Source organism: Carassius gibelio, chromosome A22 (assembly GCF_023724105.1).
Source record: "Carassius gibelio isolate Cgi1373 ecotype wild population from Czech Republic chromosome A22, carGib1.2-hapl.c, whole genome shotgun sequence".
Lineage (NCBI taxonomy): Eukaryota > Metazoa > Chordata > Actinopteri > Cypriniformes > Cyprinidae > Carassius > Carassius gibelio.
Genome location: NC_068392.1, coordinates 3716329 through 3735128, shown reverse-complemented (window position 1 = coordinate 3735128; position 18800 = coordinate 3716329). Strand labels below are relative to the sequence as shown.

Below are 18800 nucleotides of genomic sequence, written 5' to 3'. Positions count from 1 at the left end.
CACGCTCCATAACTCCGAACACCCCAAATGACTTAAATGATTTGCAAACCAACTTTGAACTCCCAAACTGACTCAAATGAATCAGGCTCTGAACTCCCGAACATACTCAAATGATTCACAATCTGAAGTTCCCATCCAAATCACATGATCGCCAGCGCTACTATTGGCTTAGTTCTCTAATTTCATAACATTTACTGACTTCAAGGTACGAAAAGTATGTTGTTAACACATAAAATATCAATATTTCCATTCTGAACTGCTTTCCATGTCGAAACATCCACGAACAGGGGCGGATTGGCCATCATCTGTGTGATCTGGAGAATCACCTCACCTCACACCTCATAAGTCGCACTTTAGTATAAGTCACATCAGTCCAAAAATACGTCATGACGAGGAAAAAAAACATATAAATCGCACTGGATTGTAAATCGCATTTATTTAGAACCAACCAAGAACCAAGAGAAAATATTACCGTCTACAGCCACGAGAGGGCGCTCTATTTTTCAGTGGTAGACTACAGGAGCACTGTAGACAGTAATGTTTTCTCTTGGTGCAGTAGCTAAAGTTAAGAAAATTTGTGCTTTTACTTTTAAAAAGGTTGTTAACGTTACAGTTAATGCTTACAAACTTTGAAGATTTTTAATATAGAAGTTACATTTGTAATGGTGTATTTTCATTTAAATGTGGTATTATTATTTGTGCAGTAAGATTACACACCTTCTCATTCAAAGAGTTTTCTTTATTGTCATGACTATGAAAATTGTAGAGTCACACTGAAGGCATCAAAACTATGAATTAACATGTGGAATTATATATGGAATTATATACATAACAAAAAAGTGTGAAACAACTGAAAATATGTTATATTGTAGGTTCTTCAAAGTAGCCATGCACCTTTTGCTTTGATTACTGCTTTGCACACTCTTGGCATTCTCTTGATGAGCTTCAAGAGGTAGCCACCTGAAATGGTCTTCCAACAGTCTTGAAGGAGTTCCCCGAGAGATGCTTAGCACTTGTTCGTCCTTTTGCCTTCTGTCTGCGGTCCAGTTCACCCCTAAACCATCTCGATTGGGTTCAGGTCTGGTGACTGTGGAGGCCAGGTCATCTGGCGCAGCACCCCATCCACTCTGTTAATTTTACTCCTCTCACTCTCATTCCATTAGATCATTATTATGCATTATTTTAATGCATTTTTAATTAATACAAAGACAGGACCTATTCTGCATGCCAAATTAATGTTGAAATTTCATTTTTATGTTTTATAGGCCATTGTCGTTCTTATATCGAGCCATATCGGTCAGTTTTCAGATCTGCCCGATATATAAAATAAATCTTTTAAAAGCAGCTGTTTAAATTGCTTCATCACTATCACTAGAGCTGGAGATCTTCATAGGGGTGCCATTTCTATAGGAGGTCCATACTGTGCCTAGTCGGGCCAAATGGTGGATGTTTGCACGTGAATACAGGTTTCCTCCAGGTTCCCGCTGCCTGGCGCTTTGGCCAATAACATTAGGACGCAAAAGAAAAGGAGCCAATGAGACAGCGTTACTCTCAGCAAGAGTCTCGGCAAGTCGTCTGTGCGAGATTTATTTGCTGCGATAGCTGCCGACTTGCATTTTGCGTCCAGCGCTAATACAAAGAAAATGGATGAAACTGTTCATGACAACACTGAGGAGCGTGTGAGCAATATCAGTGATGAACAGGACGAGGCGATCGTTTTGGAGGAACCGTCGGATGATAGTGATGACTCCACAGAAGACATGTTCCTCGATGATCTGGATCCCCTCTGGGATCGGTAAGTTACACACCTTTTTAAAGCCTCTTTTATATATTTTATACCACATGTATTGAAGTATAAGCATGATAATTCGTTTGGAGCTGAATAGTGTCTTGAGGGCATTTAACTATTTAATGGTCGCCATACAAGTTTAAATTATTCTAGTTTTTCATATATATATATATATATATATATATATATATATATATATATATATATATATATTCGTTTTAAAGTAATTTTATGTTGCATCTTGAATTGTTTTATTAACCCTTGTGTTTCATTAAAAAAAGTTACTCATAGATTCATAGAGGGAAAAAAATGTCCATGTCCAAAAAAACTGCCATAAAAATGTAAAGCTTGGGAGTACAGACTTGGTCTCATTTTAAAGAAAGCCTCATTATTTTATTATCAGCGCTGTCAAAATAAAGTAAAACTTATCAGCTAATGCTGATACATCGTCCTTGGCAATATATTGGTCGACCACTAATTTATACTCATTTACAACTTCAACGCCCTCATTATTAACAGTTATTTGTTGATGAGTGTATCTTCTTGTTCTGAAGTAAAAAAAAAAAAAACTTAATTAATTTAATTTTCCTGATGTTTAGCTGAAGGAAACTATATTTACACCTCTACGATACTCAACTTAATTTTCAATGATAAAACCAGCAATTGCTGTATCGTCTGCATATTTGACATTAAAAGCAGATGAGAAACCTCTACATTCATTTGTATGAAGGGAAAATAACACTGGGGAGATAGTATGTTGGTAACAATAGATGAAGAAAAAGTAGTTTACCCTAACACATTGTAATCTACTGGTTACAAAAGACTCAACCCATCTCTGTTATTCACACCCAGCTTAAACAATCTTTCCATTAGAATATGTGGTGTTATGCAGATAAGCAATCTATAAACATAGCATGGGCATATCTCTTTGATTGATCAACATGACAATAGTGTTTTTGCACATATACAATAGGGCTTCTTCTCTGCTCCTTACCCTCCTATATGCAAATTTTAAAAGATCATGTTTGTTTCACACCTCAGGAAAAACACGATCTAACACTAAAGTGTTGAGGTGCAGTACCAAACTTTTCCCATTAGATTCCAGCAAAGCTCCGCTGGCATACACATTACCTAAAATAAGGACATGCATACAAACCACACTCTGACATCCATATCAACATACATATTTATCCAATTGACTCTTTAATAGCTGAAAACCGTAATAAAGCTAGTATTTGCTTTATATGCCAAACTTCAAAAAAGTTAGAAATAGTACAAATTTTTAATTTTGAAGCCTTGCCAACTAAATAAAAGCCTATTAATAAATATTGCATAATTTTATAATTAAATTGCTCTGGGATTAAAAATTGATGTTTTTATGGGTTTCAATGAGGACATTTTTGTCCTTGAGGTCCTGAGAGGAACTCTTTTTTTTTGTACCTAGTGTAAAATAGATTTATTAAAGGAAATGTGGGTGAAATATTGAAATTCCAGGAGAAATACACAATTTTGCCAAAATGTATGGCATTAACACTGGCAAAATTATATAAAAAAAAAACACTGCAAAAGACAAACATGTCCATAATATCACACAATGGTTAAAATCCCTTCTTTCTTATTTCTGTTCTATACTCAAGTAATGTTAAGAATTAACTAACCATTACTTTATAAGTATTAATCGAAACAACATGTACTGAGTTGAGGTGAATAATAATAGTACTGGCTTCTGTGGAGCTGCTTTATAGTTTTAATAAATTTGTTTTATAATTGGTAAACGTTCTAAAATTTATACTACTTATTAAGTTTAGTGACTGAACTAAACTGAGGTAAACTTTAATAATTGTTGGATTTTTTAACACTATTTGTTGTTTATACTATGAAGCTTCATTCTATTTTTGAATGTGTCGCATCTGTGCCTGTATATTGACTGTTTCATTTTCTTGCTTAATACGACAGGCTTTCGGAAGCCTCTGATGATGACTGGTATCCTGAGGTCACTCCACGAAAAAAGAAGAGATCTGGTCTGTCTTCTGTATCACCGTCTCCAGCAAAGTCTTGCAGGTCTGGATCCCCTGCCTCTGTGCAAAGCAGCAAAGGGAAAGCTAGGAAAAGCAGCACGAGGCGATCCCTACCTTTCTCCAAAAGCATCTCTGAAAAGAAGTGGAGAAGTGTAGATGAGCCTGACATCGAGCCGACACAGCCAATATTCAGACCTAAAAACACTCCCGGCCCACAGTTAATCTCCACTGCAACATGCAATCCTCTGCAGTATTTTGAGTTGTTCTTTTCAAAATCAGTGCTAAAGACCATTTTAGAAAATACAAATGTGTATGGAGCCATGCGTCAAGATGGAAAGAAGATGCCATGGGAGGATATTACAATCAAAGATCTGAAGTCATTCATAGCACTGGTTATTTATATGGGAGTGCTGAAATGCTTCTCGCTGACAGACTACTGGAAAACATCAGACTTATACAGTCTGCCTTATCCTACACGAATCATGTCTGGGAGGAAATTTTATAAAATCTCTGGCGCGCTCCATATTAGTGATCCCAAAGTGGATGCAGAGAATGACAAGAAGAGAGGAACACCTGAATACGACCGTCTGTGTAAGATCAAACCGCTGTACCAGGACATCAGGGACGCCTGCAGAGCCTCTTTCCATCCCTTTCAGAACATTGCCATTGATGAACGAATGGTGGCCTCAAAGGCTAGAAATGGACTCAAACAATACATGAGAAACAAACCGACAAGATGGGGGTACAAACTGTTTGTACTGGCGGATTCCCTCTGTGGCTACACATGGGACTTCTTCATTTATGAAGGAAAGGCCAATGTGGTGGAGAGCAAGGGTATTAGCTATGATTCTGTCATGATTCTGGCAAATGAAAGGTTGTTGGGAAGCGGCTACAAGCTGTTTGTTGACAACTTTTACACCAGTCCCAAACTTTTCAGAGACCTGCTCCGTAAAAAGATCTGGGCTTGTGGCACTGTTCGCTCTAACCGCATTGGCCACTCAAAGACACAGGCTCCTCGTGGCAATATTCGCTGGTTTAGGGAAGAAGATCTGCTGTTTGTTGAGTGGAAGGACAAGAGGGACGTGCTGATGTGCTCCACCTTTCATAAAGCCTTTAATGGGGACACCATAAAGAGAAATGTGAAAGGAGCCGATGGAGTTTGGGCTCCTCAGGAATTCCCCGTTCCAGCCGCAGTACTGGACTACAACAAGTCAGTAGATTTCTTTCAGTGGTGTGTTGCAGTGGTGTCAAGCACAGGGCCCCATAAGGACAGCCCTGCTTTTAAATTTTTAAGAAAATATCTGATATTGATATATATTTAAATAAACAAGCGCAGCTGGGGTGACAAAAAGTAATGCAAAATTAAAGTAATGCATTACTGTTCATAAAAAGTAACCAAGTAATGCAATTAGTTACATTTTTAATGAAGTAATGCAATACTGTAATGCAATTTCTTTTAAAAGTAACTTTCCCCAACACTGCTTGTGTTATTAAATGACAAACCTTATAATAAATCACAATTTTCCTTATTCCAGGCACATGGGAGGAGTGGATCTGTCTGACGCACTTATAGGGTATTACACGGTTCTGCATAAAACAAAAAGGTGGTATCGATCCTTCTTTTTCCACTTTGTGGACATCGCTGTAGTCAATGCCTTCATTCTGCACCAGCAGATGGCCAAGATGAAGAACGAGAAGCCTCTGTCCCAGAAAGCCTTCAGAGAGGCGCTTGTTGTAGGGCTTGCAGAAACGGGGCCTGCAAAAGACTCTGAAAGAGTACGCCCAACTCCTACTTCAGAATCCCACCTGCCGGATTACCTAAGTGGGGACAGCACTTATGGAAGACGGAAATGCAAAATGTGCTCAAACAAGACTCCAGTCGTATGTGTAACTTGCAAGGTGTATTTATGCTTTGTTCCAAAGCGTAACTGTTACATTAAATGGCATGAATTAGATGATGAGGTGGATGAAGAGTAATGCCCAAGTTCTACATCATTTACTAGAGTCTGCGTACTGTTGAACGAATAGCCTTTCAAAGTATACACTGTTTGGTGCAGGTGGTTGACGCATGACCTCTAGAAAGTGTTTTTTTTCTAGTGTCTACAGTATTTTTCTCTAGAAGTTTTGACTGATAAAAATATCTTTGTACTCTTTTATACTAAAGTAATGCTTCATAATCCCATGTCAGTACAGGCGTCTGGCAGTCTAAAGGCATTTGAGGCTTATAAAAACTGATAAACTGGGAAAATATTGGAAAAGACTGGTAGGTTTTTAAAGAATTCACATTGTAAGTAGATATACGAAGAAAAAAAAAACTCCCCTTTATATTCTTTTGCACTTGAACCACACTGGAACTGTATATTCAAGACTTTTACACCATGTGTTTTAAAACTGCAGAACCGATCCAGACTTATTAACACAGTTATAGTTTCTTTGTCCATTGTGGTGCTGCAAAATTAGAATATATGTGGCTAGTCATGTGACTAAAACCTTTTGACCACTGTAGCTCTCCTGTCATGAGCACCGTTAGCTAGCTTTGCTGAAGCTTTTCTGCGTAGAACGGTTTGTAATTATACCAAACCCTGTCAGATACTGCGCTATGTGACCTGATGATAGAAAAGTGCTTTATATTAGTCTTGCAACTGAATAGACATTCAAAACACAATATATCACTGTATATATTCTAAAGGTCTAGAAATGTCTTTGTCTAGTTTAAGAGATGTATGAGCTGTTTGTAAATTGTTGCATGCCATTAAACACATTTGTTTTAAAGTGCTCTTTTAGAGAGTCTCTTTTTGGATATGCATGCACACAAACATATACATAACATATATTTTTTCCATAGCGCACACTTTCCCCTATTTCATCAGTAGACATGTTCATTCAAAAACGTCCTCTCCTGTGTAGCAAACATGTCTTCGGGGTATAAAACTAAAAGGTCCCTTTAAGTACCTTGAAACATGCAACATTATGCTGCATTCCAGGCAGGTTTTTGAGTCCGTACGTCAAGACTTCAAACCACGAATTTATAGCGTTCCAGGCAAGTTATGCCAAACTTCCTGGCCAGAAGAAATTGTAGCTTATTTATTTTATTGCAACATTATGTTGTCCTAAAATTATTTTTTCAATGTGTACCACTTGCATAAACACTGCATCCGTAGGCAATTTTATCCGTAGGGGTTGCCATTGTTGTTGTTGATGTGACATGAGTTCACAGGTGGGAAGTCATGGGTTTGACTGCCATTCCAGTGCACTTTCACGGGTAAAAGTTTGGAAAACATGGGTTACCGTTTGTCTGGAATGTTGCATTATTCATATGTGGTGACATAATTTCAACTGAAACAGGAAAAAAGGGTGGGGCATGTATAGTAAACCCCTACCCTTTAAAAAAAATTGCCAATAGACCGTTTCATCGGGTGCACACGCCTGTCCTTAAGTTAACTTCCTGTCTGTGTTTGTTTATCGGTTTAGCTATAGTGCCGTTTACAAAAGCAATTAAAGTTAAGTTGACTAGTAGACTGAAGTTGGGCTCAGGTGGTTTTGCTGTGAGATTTGTTTCCTATAAATGTAATAATTTGTGACGCTCACAATATCAAAACTGACCGAATTTCCAAAAGGCTTTGCTGAATAAACATGAGCACGTACTGCACGATTAAAAATTAAATTGATGCACGGGTATTTCATATCACAGTATTCATAAAGGAAGACTCTCTTTAATTAGTCTAGTAAATTTTCAATGTAATTTTCATTTCATCTTGCATGTTATATGCCTGATAAAGCAGTGTTTGTGAGCTCAGCACTGCTTTGTGTACATCAGTTATTGAAGAAACCTGTTTCTTTAAAGCACCTCCTGCTGGCAGAGAATACATTTACATTTTTCAGTAAATCTAATGTACGCAGCAGCAAACATATTTTGCTTGTTATCAAAAATAATCTACTCTAGAGGGACTTCTTAGCTGTTGTTATTGATTCTATTTGGAAGTCTACCGGAGTTAAGTTAGGGCTAGGGATGTGCGAATCAATCCTGAAGTATCAATATATCGATACTCAAATAAAAAATATTGATACTAATTTTTTTTTTTATTTACAATTGTTTTTATTTATTAAACAAAAAATAATGCCTACAATATGCCTTAAATTGGACTAATAACATATGTTAGCAAATAATTGTGTGGAAAGGATTATCCTGCTCATCTGGACACAAGGCAGAATCAATCAATTAAATAAAAATCAAATCAATCACAGAGAGCGCGTTACGCGCGAATTGTGCTTTTGTGCATTTATGTGTTGGACGCGAATTCGCGTCTGCCACCCGAGTTGAAAATTTTTAATTCGCGCCGCGTTAACCAATCAGGAGCCTGTTCAGGAGTCACTCATTCAAAATGGAGGAACAAATGATGTTGTCAGCGAGCAGTCAACTGGAGCTTTATGACACAAGTATCACACACAAGTTCATATTTCAGGAATAAAAAGGACCTCGCTTGGAAGAGTGTGTTGTAATACACATTTAACTTTTGAGTTACGTACACATTTATCGACCCGCGGCCTTCCCGCTGTTTTTTTACAACTATTTTCCCCCTAATATAGCCTACAGCTACTTTTCGCTAACAAGATAATGGGTCTCATTCATGAAACATTCGTAAATATACGAGTAAATATGTGAGTGATTTGCGCGTAAAGAGAACTTCCCGAAAACTCTTCTCCTGATTCACAAAAACTTCGTAAACGTCAGATGTGATAGTGAAATGTGTGTGTGTGTGTTAATTAATTCCAATCAGTCGTAAATGGGACGCGCGTGCACGCTCATTCTCAATTACCATAAATCCCTCCCATTAAATCCGACTGACAACTATATATGAGCATCATATTATGACACCAAACGAATGATTCCAACACGTCTTTTCAAAAGCGAATGAAAATTAAAAATTCTCAGCTGCAGAAATTGAAGTTTTATTATCAGAAGTTCATTCAAAACGCCACGTTTTATTTTCAAGCGTACATAGTGGCGTATCAGGTCCTAAAAAAAGGATGCTTGGCAGCATATTACAGACAATGTTAATAGAGTTTCATCTGTTAATCGAACAGTCCCAGAAGTGAAAAGAAAAACCGTATGTAATTACTATATATAATATTTTTTTTCAAAATGCTGTGTAAATATGTACCCGATTAAGAATTAAAATGCTGCAGTATTAATGAGCAAAACGTTCAGACGTTAAACGCACTATTTACGCGTGACTGGGAGCAGGTGTAGATTTCTTTCGTAACAACTAACATTTGGAAAATACGAACGTTTTAATGAATCCGAAAATTTACGCCAGAACCACTTTACACGCGATTTACACAAAAATTCGTTCTGCTCGTGTTTCATGAATGAGACCCAATGCGTTTATTAAGAGGACGTGTGCAGGAAAAAGTGGAAAAGACCAGAGTGCTCGATCAATATCAGCCATCTTGCAAACAGACAACCGCTAGCACTTGCCCCTCCCACAAGAAGCGGATTTCACCCGACGCGCTTCAATTTCGCTTCAAACTTTTGCTTTCTATACGCGTCTATTTCGCTCTAGACGTGTGAATGCATTCAAAATTTTCAAGCGGCAAACTAGACGCGGTGGACGCGAATTTGACGCTCTATTCGCGTTTGGTGTAAACACAGCATAATAAGAAAGCATTTGTTTTTTTGGAAAAGGTAGCCCAGAACAATGCAGGAAAAACATAGGCTATACATTTGAGTTATTTCACAATAAACTATTAAAATTGTACCCTAGTATGTGCAGTACATTTATTTAAATTTGAATGTTAAAAGTTCACATTGCTCATGTTATATTCTGTATTGTTAATATAAATCATACACTCTCTGAATAAAAAGTTTGCATTTTATGCATGCAACAGCCAATTACTGACAATCCATTATGACGATGAACCATGGTAGAGTAAACATAGTTTAACTATATAATTTGTTCATTTCCTTGATTACCTACCTCTACAGTAAACATATTTTAACCATGTGTAAACAATATAACCTAATAAGTAGCAATTAAGGCGTATTGAATGTTAAAATGCATTTCAGATAAAAAGTTATAAGTATTATTACCCATTGTACTATAATAATTAAATTTCATAATCTAAAAGTTCAGTCTAGAAGTATCATTCGATACCGATGATACTGGCCATTAAAAGTATCGGTATCGTATTGCAAACAAATTTGTGGTATCGCCCATCCCAAGTTAGGGCCACAAAAGCGCGCATGCGCAGTGACTTTTGTGTATGTTGTTGCCGTTCAAACCGTCTATAGTGCAGGGGGCGGGCGCTTCGGATTCTTGAGACCATTTGACTGGTCAGTAGATTTGATGAGACGATGAAGTACGATGTGACGTCAAAAAATCTTTGAGCCGTTTTTGGCGGAAGTGACGAAGTACAAGTTTTCAAAGCTTTATATATTCTAAATAAGAATTTATGCACGGTTTTGGAGCACACTGCCTTATAAATTACTTTAAGACTAACATATTGATACTAACACTCAAATTATTTTAAATGTTGTTGTCATGGGGGCGTGAAGTGCTTGATTTCAAAATATCCAATCAGGGCCACAAATACGGGATACTTGCTGTTTTTCCAGGGCGGAGCTGGTCAATGATATGGGAGGGGAGAAAAAACTCCCTTTGGTCATTTTTTCCTGTTTGTTGGAGCGACCCTGTTTAGCGCTGCTTTTAACGATGGATACGCGCAAAAAAGGGAAGGATAATATCGTTATGGACGGCTCGGAGAAATGCGTGAATAGAGATGAAGAGCAACACGAGAAGAAAGAATGGGATGAGTCATCGGACAGTGAAAGTGTAGCTTCTAGCGTGGACTCTGCAGTGGAGGAGATGTCCAGCGATTATCTCGAAACCCTTCTGGATGAGTAAGTTAACTACCCTATACCTATACGAAAAGTGTGCATGCCAAAAATCACACGTGAATGAATGATTGATCGAATGAGACATAGATTTAACCGTTAATTTGTCTCGCTTGGATTCTAATCAATTCAAATCACGCAATGAATTAATGAACACGTGTACAAACATACACCTCTAAGGGGGCTTGCTACCTGTCCTTTTTTCCTCCTCGAGAAAAAGTCTTTTTTTCTGGGGATTTTTTTTAAATTATTATATACAAATGAATATAGCATGTGTGTGCGTGCGTTTGCGCACGTCTGGTTCGGAAATATTTATATGCTTTTCTAAGCTCCATATCTTCGCTAGTTTTTACACATTTTGACAAAAGGCATTTCAGATGAATAGGATAAACTAAATATCCCAAGAATATCACCACCAATGTTGCCAAGTCTGCGGTTTTCGGGTTGAAGCGACCCCAATAACGTGATATTTACCCCCTGGGATGCAAATTTTACCCCCAAAAAACCCAAGCATTTTATCACCCGGTTCGAGATTTTTACCGGAGCAGTTGGGATTGCTCTGGGCTAGATTTGAGTAGCAAAGAACTTCCCCCACCTTACATATACCTAAACCAACCCATCCCCCCACCAGTGTTGCCAACTTAGCGACTTTGTCGCTAGATTTAGCGACTTTTCAGACCCCCATAGCGATTTTTTTCCAAAAAAGCGACTAGCGACAAATCTGGCGACTTTTTTTGACAGACCTTATTTAGTCTCTGAGACTCTCCGGTACTGCCGCACGAGCTCTCTCGCTCTCTCTCTCTCCCAGCGTGCGCACACGCCTCTCTCTCTCTGCATCTGCTTCTGCTATGTTCAGCGAGCAGAGAGAAGCAGCACTTTCAGTTAAAAAAATATATTCTGTTGCTTCTAACTCTATTTTACATAAAAATTTTGCCGAAATCACAGTACAATCATTATCTTAATCTTATGTGTATGTGATTTCATTAGACAATGTCGTGAATAGGATTTTAGTGCAGAGATTAACATCTTTGAGAGCTGGTTATGTATTCTTAATGGACCGCGTTTCAGTCATTATAATATTAATTCCGTTGACGGACAACAGAAACATTAAAATATAATAATAAAAAAACTTTTATTGAGAATTTTGGCTGCCTTAAAACGCAGTACGTGAGCATAGAAAGGGCAAGATAATATGACGCACTTACGTCATGAATATGCTAATTAGCATATGACGTCATCTAGCGACATTTAGCGACTTTTCAGGCAGGGTTTAGCTACTTTCCATTGAAAGAAGTTGGCAACACTGCCCCCCACCCCTAAACCCAACTTTCTCCACCCCCTAAATGTGGATCCATACTGGAAACTTTCCCCTAGTTTTTAGTTAATGACTTGATTTAAATGTCATTTCCCTTTAAATGTAATGTTTGTTGATTTGGAAGTGTTATATATTATAATAACACCAAAAACTAAAATAAATTATTAGTGAAAATATGACTCTCTCCTTTGTGCAGTAATTTATTCTAAATATATACTTGAAACTAGCATAGAAGACATTCACATTGTGTAATGACCATTGTCTCTACGTGAACTGATTCTTCTGTAAACATCTGTTGAAAGTGAAATGTCATGATGCATTTGGATGGGAGGGATTTAAAATAAATTGGTAAGTCAAAATTATGTTAATATATTTAACGTTTTTTTTTTTTTTTTTTTTTGAGAAAAAAAAATGAAAAGGCTCCTCAAAATGTGCATGTCTCTGGCATAGAGTTATTAGCAGTGTAGATTAACTTGCCATTATACATAAGAAACCAATTCAACTGTCTGTAACAGCAAGAGAATAGTGTTTGCATTCTTCCATTATGAGTGTTGTATACACTGTGAAAATTACTATAACAATCAAATTGACTGTCCTGACTTATTTTTTTTTAGGTTTTGCCATTGAATATTTATTTAGACATTATTAAATGCTAGAATTTAACAAATTAAGTTTTTTTTTTTTTTTTTTTTTTTTTCAAAATATTAAACTTTAAAAGGTTTATTTGCAGTTTGGCCTAACGGTTAGTGATTTGGGCTTGTAACCTGAAGGTCATGGGTTTGAGTCTCAGCACTGGCGTAGGTGGAGGGAGTGAATGAACAGACTTGTGCACTTGGATGAGATAAATGCAGAGCATGTTTTCTGAAGATCGCTCACCATATTACTTACAACGCCAAACATGTTTAGAAAGGTGTTCATTATTTCCAACATGTGTAGCAAGTTTGTGCGAATCGTGATATCCCAAAAACATGCATGGATGTTATATATTCTCGTTCCAATCCTTGGTGCAAGACCTGGGTGTGTCATACATCCAAAAATTTATTTAAGGACCAAGTGTGGTTAATTTAATCACTACATTTTGTGTTATTATAATTACACATGCTCATTAATCAATTTCGCTTTTCAATACAGCTGTAATGCACACCTTATTGAAAGACACATTATAAGGAATATAAATTCAGAAATGTAGCGTAACTCATTTGTTGTAGCAAGTCCAGCGCGTATGCAATTATATTTTTTTTTTCTTCTTGCCTCATGCAAAAGGTTTTCAGATGATAATGATGATGATGATGACTGGTATCCTGAGGTCACTCCACGTAAAAAGAAGAGATGTGGTCTGTCTTCTGTATCACCGTCTCCAGCAAAGTCTTGCAGGTCTGGATCCCCTGCCTCTGTGCAAAGCAGCAAAGGGAAAGCCAGGAAAAGCAGCACGAGACGATCCCTACCTTTCTCCAAAAGCATCTCTGAAAAGAAGTGGAGAAGTGTAGATGAGCCTGACATCGAGCCGACACAGCCAATATTCAGACCTAAAAACACACCCGGCCCACAGTTAATCTCCACTGCAACATGCAGTCCTCTGCAGTATTTTGAGTTGTTCTTTTCAAAATCAGTGCTAAAGACCATTTTAGAAAATACAAATGCGAATGGAGCCATGCGTCAAGATGGAAAGAAGATGCCATGGGAGGATATTACAATCAAAGATCTGAAGTCATTCATAGCACTGGTTATTTATATGGGAGTGCTGAAATGTTTCTCACTGACAGACTACTGGAAAACATCAGACTTATACAGTCTGCCTTATCCTGCACGAATCATGACTGGGAAAAAATTTCTTACAATCAGTCGGGCTCTCCATATTAGTGATCCCAAAGTGGATGCAGAGAATGACAAGAAGAGGGGAACACCTGAATACGACCGTCTGTGTAAGATCAAACCGCTGTACCAGGACATCAGGGACGCCTGCAGAGCCTCTTTCCATCCCTTTCAGAACATTGCCATTGATGAACGAATGGTGGCCTCAAAGGCTAGAAATGGACTCAAACAATACATGAGAAACAAACCGACAAGATGGGGGTACAAACTGTTTGTACTGGCGGATTCCCTCTGTGGCTACACATGGGACTTCTTCATTTATGAAGGAAAGGCCAATGTGGTGGAGAGCAAGGGTATTAGCTATGATTCTGTCATGCTTCTGGCTAATGAAAGGTTGTTGGGAAGCGGCTACAAGCTGTTTGTTGACAACTTTTACACCAGTCCCAAACTTTTCGGAGACCTGCTCCGTAAAAAGATCTGGGCTTGTGGCACGGTTCGCTCTAACCGCATTGGCCACTCAAAGACACAGGCTCCTCGTGGCAATATTCGCTGGTTTAGGGAAGAAGATCTGCTGTTTGTTGAGTGGAAGGACAAGAGGGACGTGCTGATGTGCTCCACCTTTCATAAAGCCTTTAATGGGGACACCATAAAGAGAAATGTGAAAGGAGCCGATGGAGTTTGGGGTCCTCAGGAATTCCCCGTTCCAGCCGCAGTACTGGACTACAACAAGTCAGTAGATTTCTTTCAGTGGTGTGAAGATTGTTCTTGTACCTTTTAAATTACACATCTTATGATGAATTAATGAATTTTCCTTATTGCAGGCACATGGGAGGAGTGGATCTATCTGACGCACTTATAGGGTATTACTCAGTTCTGCATAAGACACAAAGGTGGTATCGGACCTTCTTTTTCCATTTTGTGGACATCGCTGTAGTCAATGCCTTCATTCTGCACCAGCAGATGGCCAAGATGAAGAACGAGAAGCCTATGTCCCAGAAAGCCTTCAGGGAGGCGCTTGTAAATGAGCTTGCATCTCCCCCTCCACCAGTACGCGCGACTCTTACCCCATACTCCCATTTGCCCAAGTACATCAGTGGGGACAGCACCAGTGGAAGACGAAGATGCAAAGTTTGCCAGAACAAAACTCCAGTCATGTGCGTGACTTGTGAAATACCTTTTTGCTTCGTTCCTAAGCGTGACTGTTTCACAAAATGGCATAACCCAGATAGCAGTAGCGAGAATGAGAACGATTAATGACTAAAGTAGTGGGATTTTGTGTCTAGTGTGAAACTCCTAGATGAGTGCAACATCAAGCACAAGACAATACTCAGAACTGGAGCATGACATTTTCATACTAGTGTGAATTGGTCGTAAATTGGTCACAGATTTGGTGATGAACTGGGGGTTTGTCGCAGACTGTGGAAATCTGTCCAGAACTGCAAGATCCAACCAAAAATCTTGTAGTGTGAGCCCGGTGTTGTGTCGACGTCTGTTCCCACTATGTTTCCCCTCAGTTTAGCGAAGGTTTGGAAGGCTTTGCAACTGTGTTGTACATGTATGAGATATAAATTCAAATAAATGTACAACGTAATTCTACCTCTAACAATTGTATATTTCTTGTTCTTGTGTGTGCTTCTCAATCTCAGTTTAAAATAGTTTATTGGAATTTTATATTTATATGGAGCGAGAGTGAGTGCAATTGTATAATATATAATACAATGCATAGGCCTTTTATGCTTTTGAGGATATGTGGTACTTTACCTATTTACTGTAGAAATGCTCCACCACATCATTAGCTTGCATAATTATGTTTTTATGAAAAAAATCACTTAAATGATAATCAAATGTAAAATTTGAGTTGAATCTGGATATGATTGAACTTCTAGGAATACAGGCAGCTTCTAACATTTATCAGACCGATGCTTAAATAATCGCCAATTTTTATCACGTTATAATGTTTATTATATATTTAGGTATTAGGTGTTTGAAGAGATCTCACAAGATCCGATGTGCCTCGCGAGATCTGACTGGTCTTGCGAGAACGTGCCGATATCCTCGTCCAGACCGTACACACATATTTGCATTACACTCCCTTTCACCTGAGGTGATTTTTAATATATATTATATTCACATCAGGCAAGTGGACGCATGGTGAGCGGGGAAATTACGAAGTGTGGTTTTTATCCAGTCACAAAAACAGAATTTAACGTGTAATGTCATAGATTTTGTTAAACTTTGAATTAATAAATCAATCAAATGTTGGTCTTTTCACTTAAATCTAATCTCGATATGTACGTTATCTAAATATCAAGCCGCAAAAGTCAATTGCTCTGGTCTAGATTTGAGTAGCAAAGTACTTCCCCCACCTTACATATACCTAAATCAACCCCCCACCCCTAAACCCAACTTTCTCCACCCCCTAAATGTGGATCCATACTGGGAACTTTCCCCCTAGTTTTTAGTTAATGACTTGAATTAAAATAGTCTTTTTAGTCGCAGCAACCCGTCAAAATTCGATACTAGTATTTTTCAGTAGAATGTACAAAGCCTACTGTTACTTATATATCAATATATATATATATATATATATATATATATATATACATATATATATATTAGTGCTGTCAATCGATTAAAAAAAATTAACTAATTAATCGCACAATTTTTTAAAATTAATCGCAATTAAAAGACTGAAACTTTTTGGATATGTAAATGTAAAATGTAAATAATTAATGTAAACTCAAGACAAAGAAACTATTTAAATTCAAAATATGATTGTTTATTGGAATTTTTGTTTAACTTGTAACACAGATTTTCTCATGTAAACAACATACCTGCAATAAACCATCAATATCCTCCAAATTAACTGTTGGCTTGAAAGCCATATTTATTACAGAAATAAAAACACAGGCATGTAAGTACCATTTGAATTTCAAAACAATCAATGCCAATAAAAAATGATTTCCATGTTGAATTCTAAGTGGACTGCAAAAAAATTCCAAAGTATAGTCATTGCCAGTGCTTTAAGTGGGCCGATACGCACCAGTACTCAGTACCTTCACTTCCAAATATAGCTCTTGAGCGTACCGCCACCTCTCCTTGCGCCCAGAACGTGCTTGTAGCGTACCGGTACGCTCATTTGGACATCTGTTTTAATAGAGGTTTTAATCTTTTACCTGCACTGCCGATTTTCAGAGCGCCCTTCACAATGCAAGCTTCCTAATTCATCCCACCCAGAGCAGAAACTACATTACCCATTCACCCTTAAATTATCCAAGTGAATAGCGCATGTGCAGTGGTGGACGAAGTACACAAATCAAGTACTTGAGTAAAAGTACAGATACGAATAATAAAATACTACTCCAGTAAAAGTAAAAGTACTCCTTTTTCAATTTTACTCAAGTGAAAGTACAAAAGTACTCAATTTTGTATGTACTTAAGTAAAAAAGTACTGAAAGATAGATGTTTGCAATTTTATATAGGCTAATTTAATTTTATATTAGCACTTTTTTGTTTTTTTTTTTATAATCCTACTGCTCAAAATACCTTTTTCCAAAATAACCACTATATGGAGTCTAGATATATTTTTGTTGTTGATATGGACTACGCTTACGAGAGTAATGTTCACTGTGAAGCTTACACTGTGATGTACCTGAGAGAAAACAGATGATAATCTGATCTTCACCAGTAAGAAAAAAGTATTTTAAAGTTTGTGGTTTTACAGAACACCACAGTTATATATGACAAGATAATAAGGCCTGCAGTTAGGAAGAACATCTTAAGGAAAATATAATTATATTTTCTTAATTATTTTTTTCCTTCTCAAACCTTGTCTGCGGTGTAAAAACACCCCTGGCCAAACGGGGTCCATCTCTTCCCCTCTTTGATAATTACTGTAGTAACCATGTTATGAACATCACATCCTTTCTTTTCCCAGATGTAATCTATCTATCTATCTATCTATCTATCTATCTATCTATCTATCTATCTATATATATATATAGAGAGAGAGAGAGAGAGAGAGAGAGAGAGAGAGAGAGAGAGATAGATAGATAGATAGATAGATAGATAGATAGATAGATAGATATTATAGGTGGTTGAATAAAAATATTTGGACATTATTTATAAAAATTACCTCAAGTTAGCACCAGCAAGCCTGCTAGACATTTAGCATCAGCTACAATATTTACTTATTTTCAGTACCGTTCTGAATAAACATTCATGTCCTAAGTCCTGATCTGAATCAACCGAGTCGCGAACAGGCTCCGAAGTGCCGATCTGAACCAACCGAGTAGCGAACATGCTCCGAAGACCCAATCTTAATCAACCGAGTCGCGAACAAGCTCCGAAGTGCCGATCTGAATCAACGGAGTCGCGAACATGCTCCGAAGTCCTGATCTGAATCAACCGAGTCGCGAACAGGCTCCGAAGTGCCGATCTGAATCAACCGAGTCGCGAACAGGCTCCGAAGTGCCGATCTGAATCAACCGAGTCGCGAACATGCTCCGAAGTCCTGATCTGAATCAACCGAGTCGCGAACAGGCTCCGAAGTGCCGATCTGAATCAACCGAGTCGCGAACATGCTCCGAAGTCCCGATCTGAATCAACCGAGTCGCGAACAGGCTCCGAAGTGCCGATCTGAATCAACCGAGTCGCGAACAGGCTCCGAAGTGCCGATCTGAATCAACCGAGTCGCGAACAGGCTCCGGAGTGCCGATCTGAATCAACCGAGTCGCGAACATGCTCCGAAGTGCCGATCTGAATCAACGGAGTCGCGAAAATGCTCCGAAGTCCAGAAGTCCCGATCTGAATCAACCGAGTCGCGAACAGGCTCTGAAGTCCCGATCTGAATCAACCGAGTCGCGAACAGGCTCCGAATCGCCGATCTGAAAACTTCGACCAAAGAATGTAAAAAATAATTATATTTCTCTAATAACTCTAACTCTACAACTCTATGAAAGACTCAGATCA

The 18800-nt window shown here is 38.1% G+C and overlaps 1 protein-coding gene across 6 annotated transcripts; it reads left to right on the top strand.

Moving 5' to 3' along the window:
• Nucleotides 1-1573: 1573 nt before the first annotated feature.
• Nucleotides 1574-15425, top strand: LOC127942844 (piggyBac transposable element-derived protein 4). 6 transcript variants are annotated; one of them, XM_052538833.1, is made up of 4 exons: nt 1574-1795; nt 3746-5017; nt 5343-5381; nt 14790-14913. In XM_052538833.1, the coding sequence occupies exons 1-4, from the start codon at nt 1644-1646 to the stop codon at nt 14800-14802; spliced, it is 1476 nt and encodes a 491-aa protein (XP_052394793.1). In that variant the 5' UTR covers nt 1574-1643; the 3' UTR covers nt 14803-14913. The 6 variants fall into 6 exon arrangements, with proteins under 6 accessions (XP_052394793.1, XP_052394794.1, XP_052394791.1 ...); XM_052538834.1 differs by lacking the exon at nt 5343-5381 and adding an exon at nt 14651-14689 and having other exon boundaries at nt 1575-1795; nt 14790-14928; XM_052538830.1 differs by lacking the exon at nt 5343-5381 and adding an exon at nt 13392-14558 and having other exon boundaries at nt 1593-1795; nt 3746-3850; nt 14651-15425.
• Nucleotides 15426-18800: the final 3375 nt, after the last annotated feature.

Excerpts from the sequence above, each read along its gene's own strand:
- LOC127942844 (XM_052538829.1), top strand. The coding sequence starts at position 10,443 with ATGGGAGGGGAGAAAAAACTCCCTTTGGTCATTTTTTCCTGTTTGTTG. Across the intron at positions 10,709-13,280 it reads CTCGAAACCCTTCTGGATGA|GTTTTCAGATGATAATGATG; the intron begins GTAAGTTAACTA and ends CTCATGCAAAAG. Across the intron at positions 14,559-14,650 it reads GCAGTACTGGACTACAACAA|GCACATGGGAGGAGTGGATC; the intron begins GTCAGTAGATTT and ends TCCTTATTGCAG.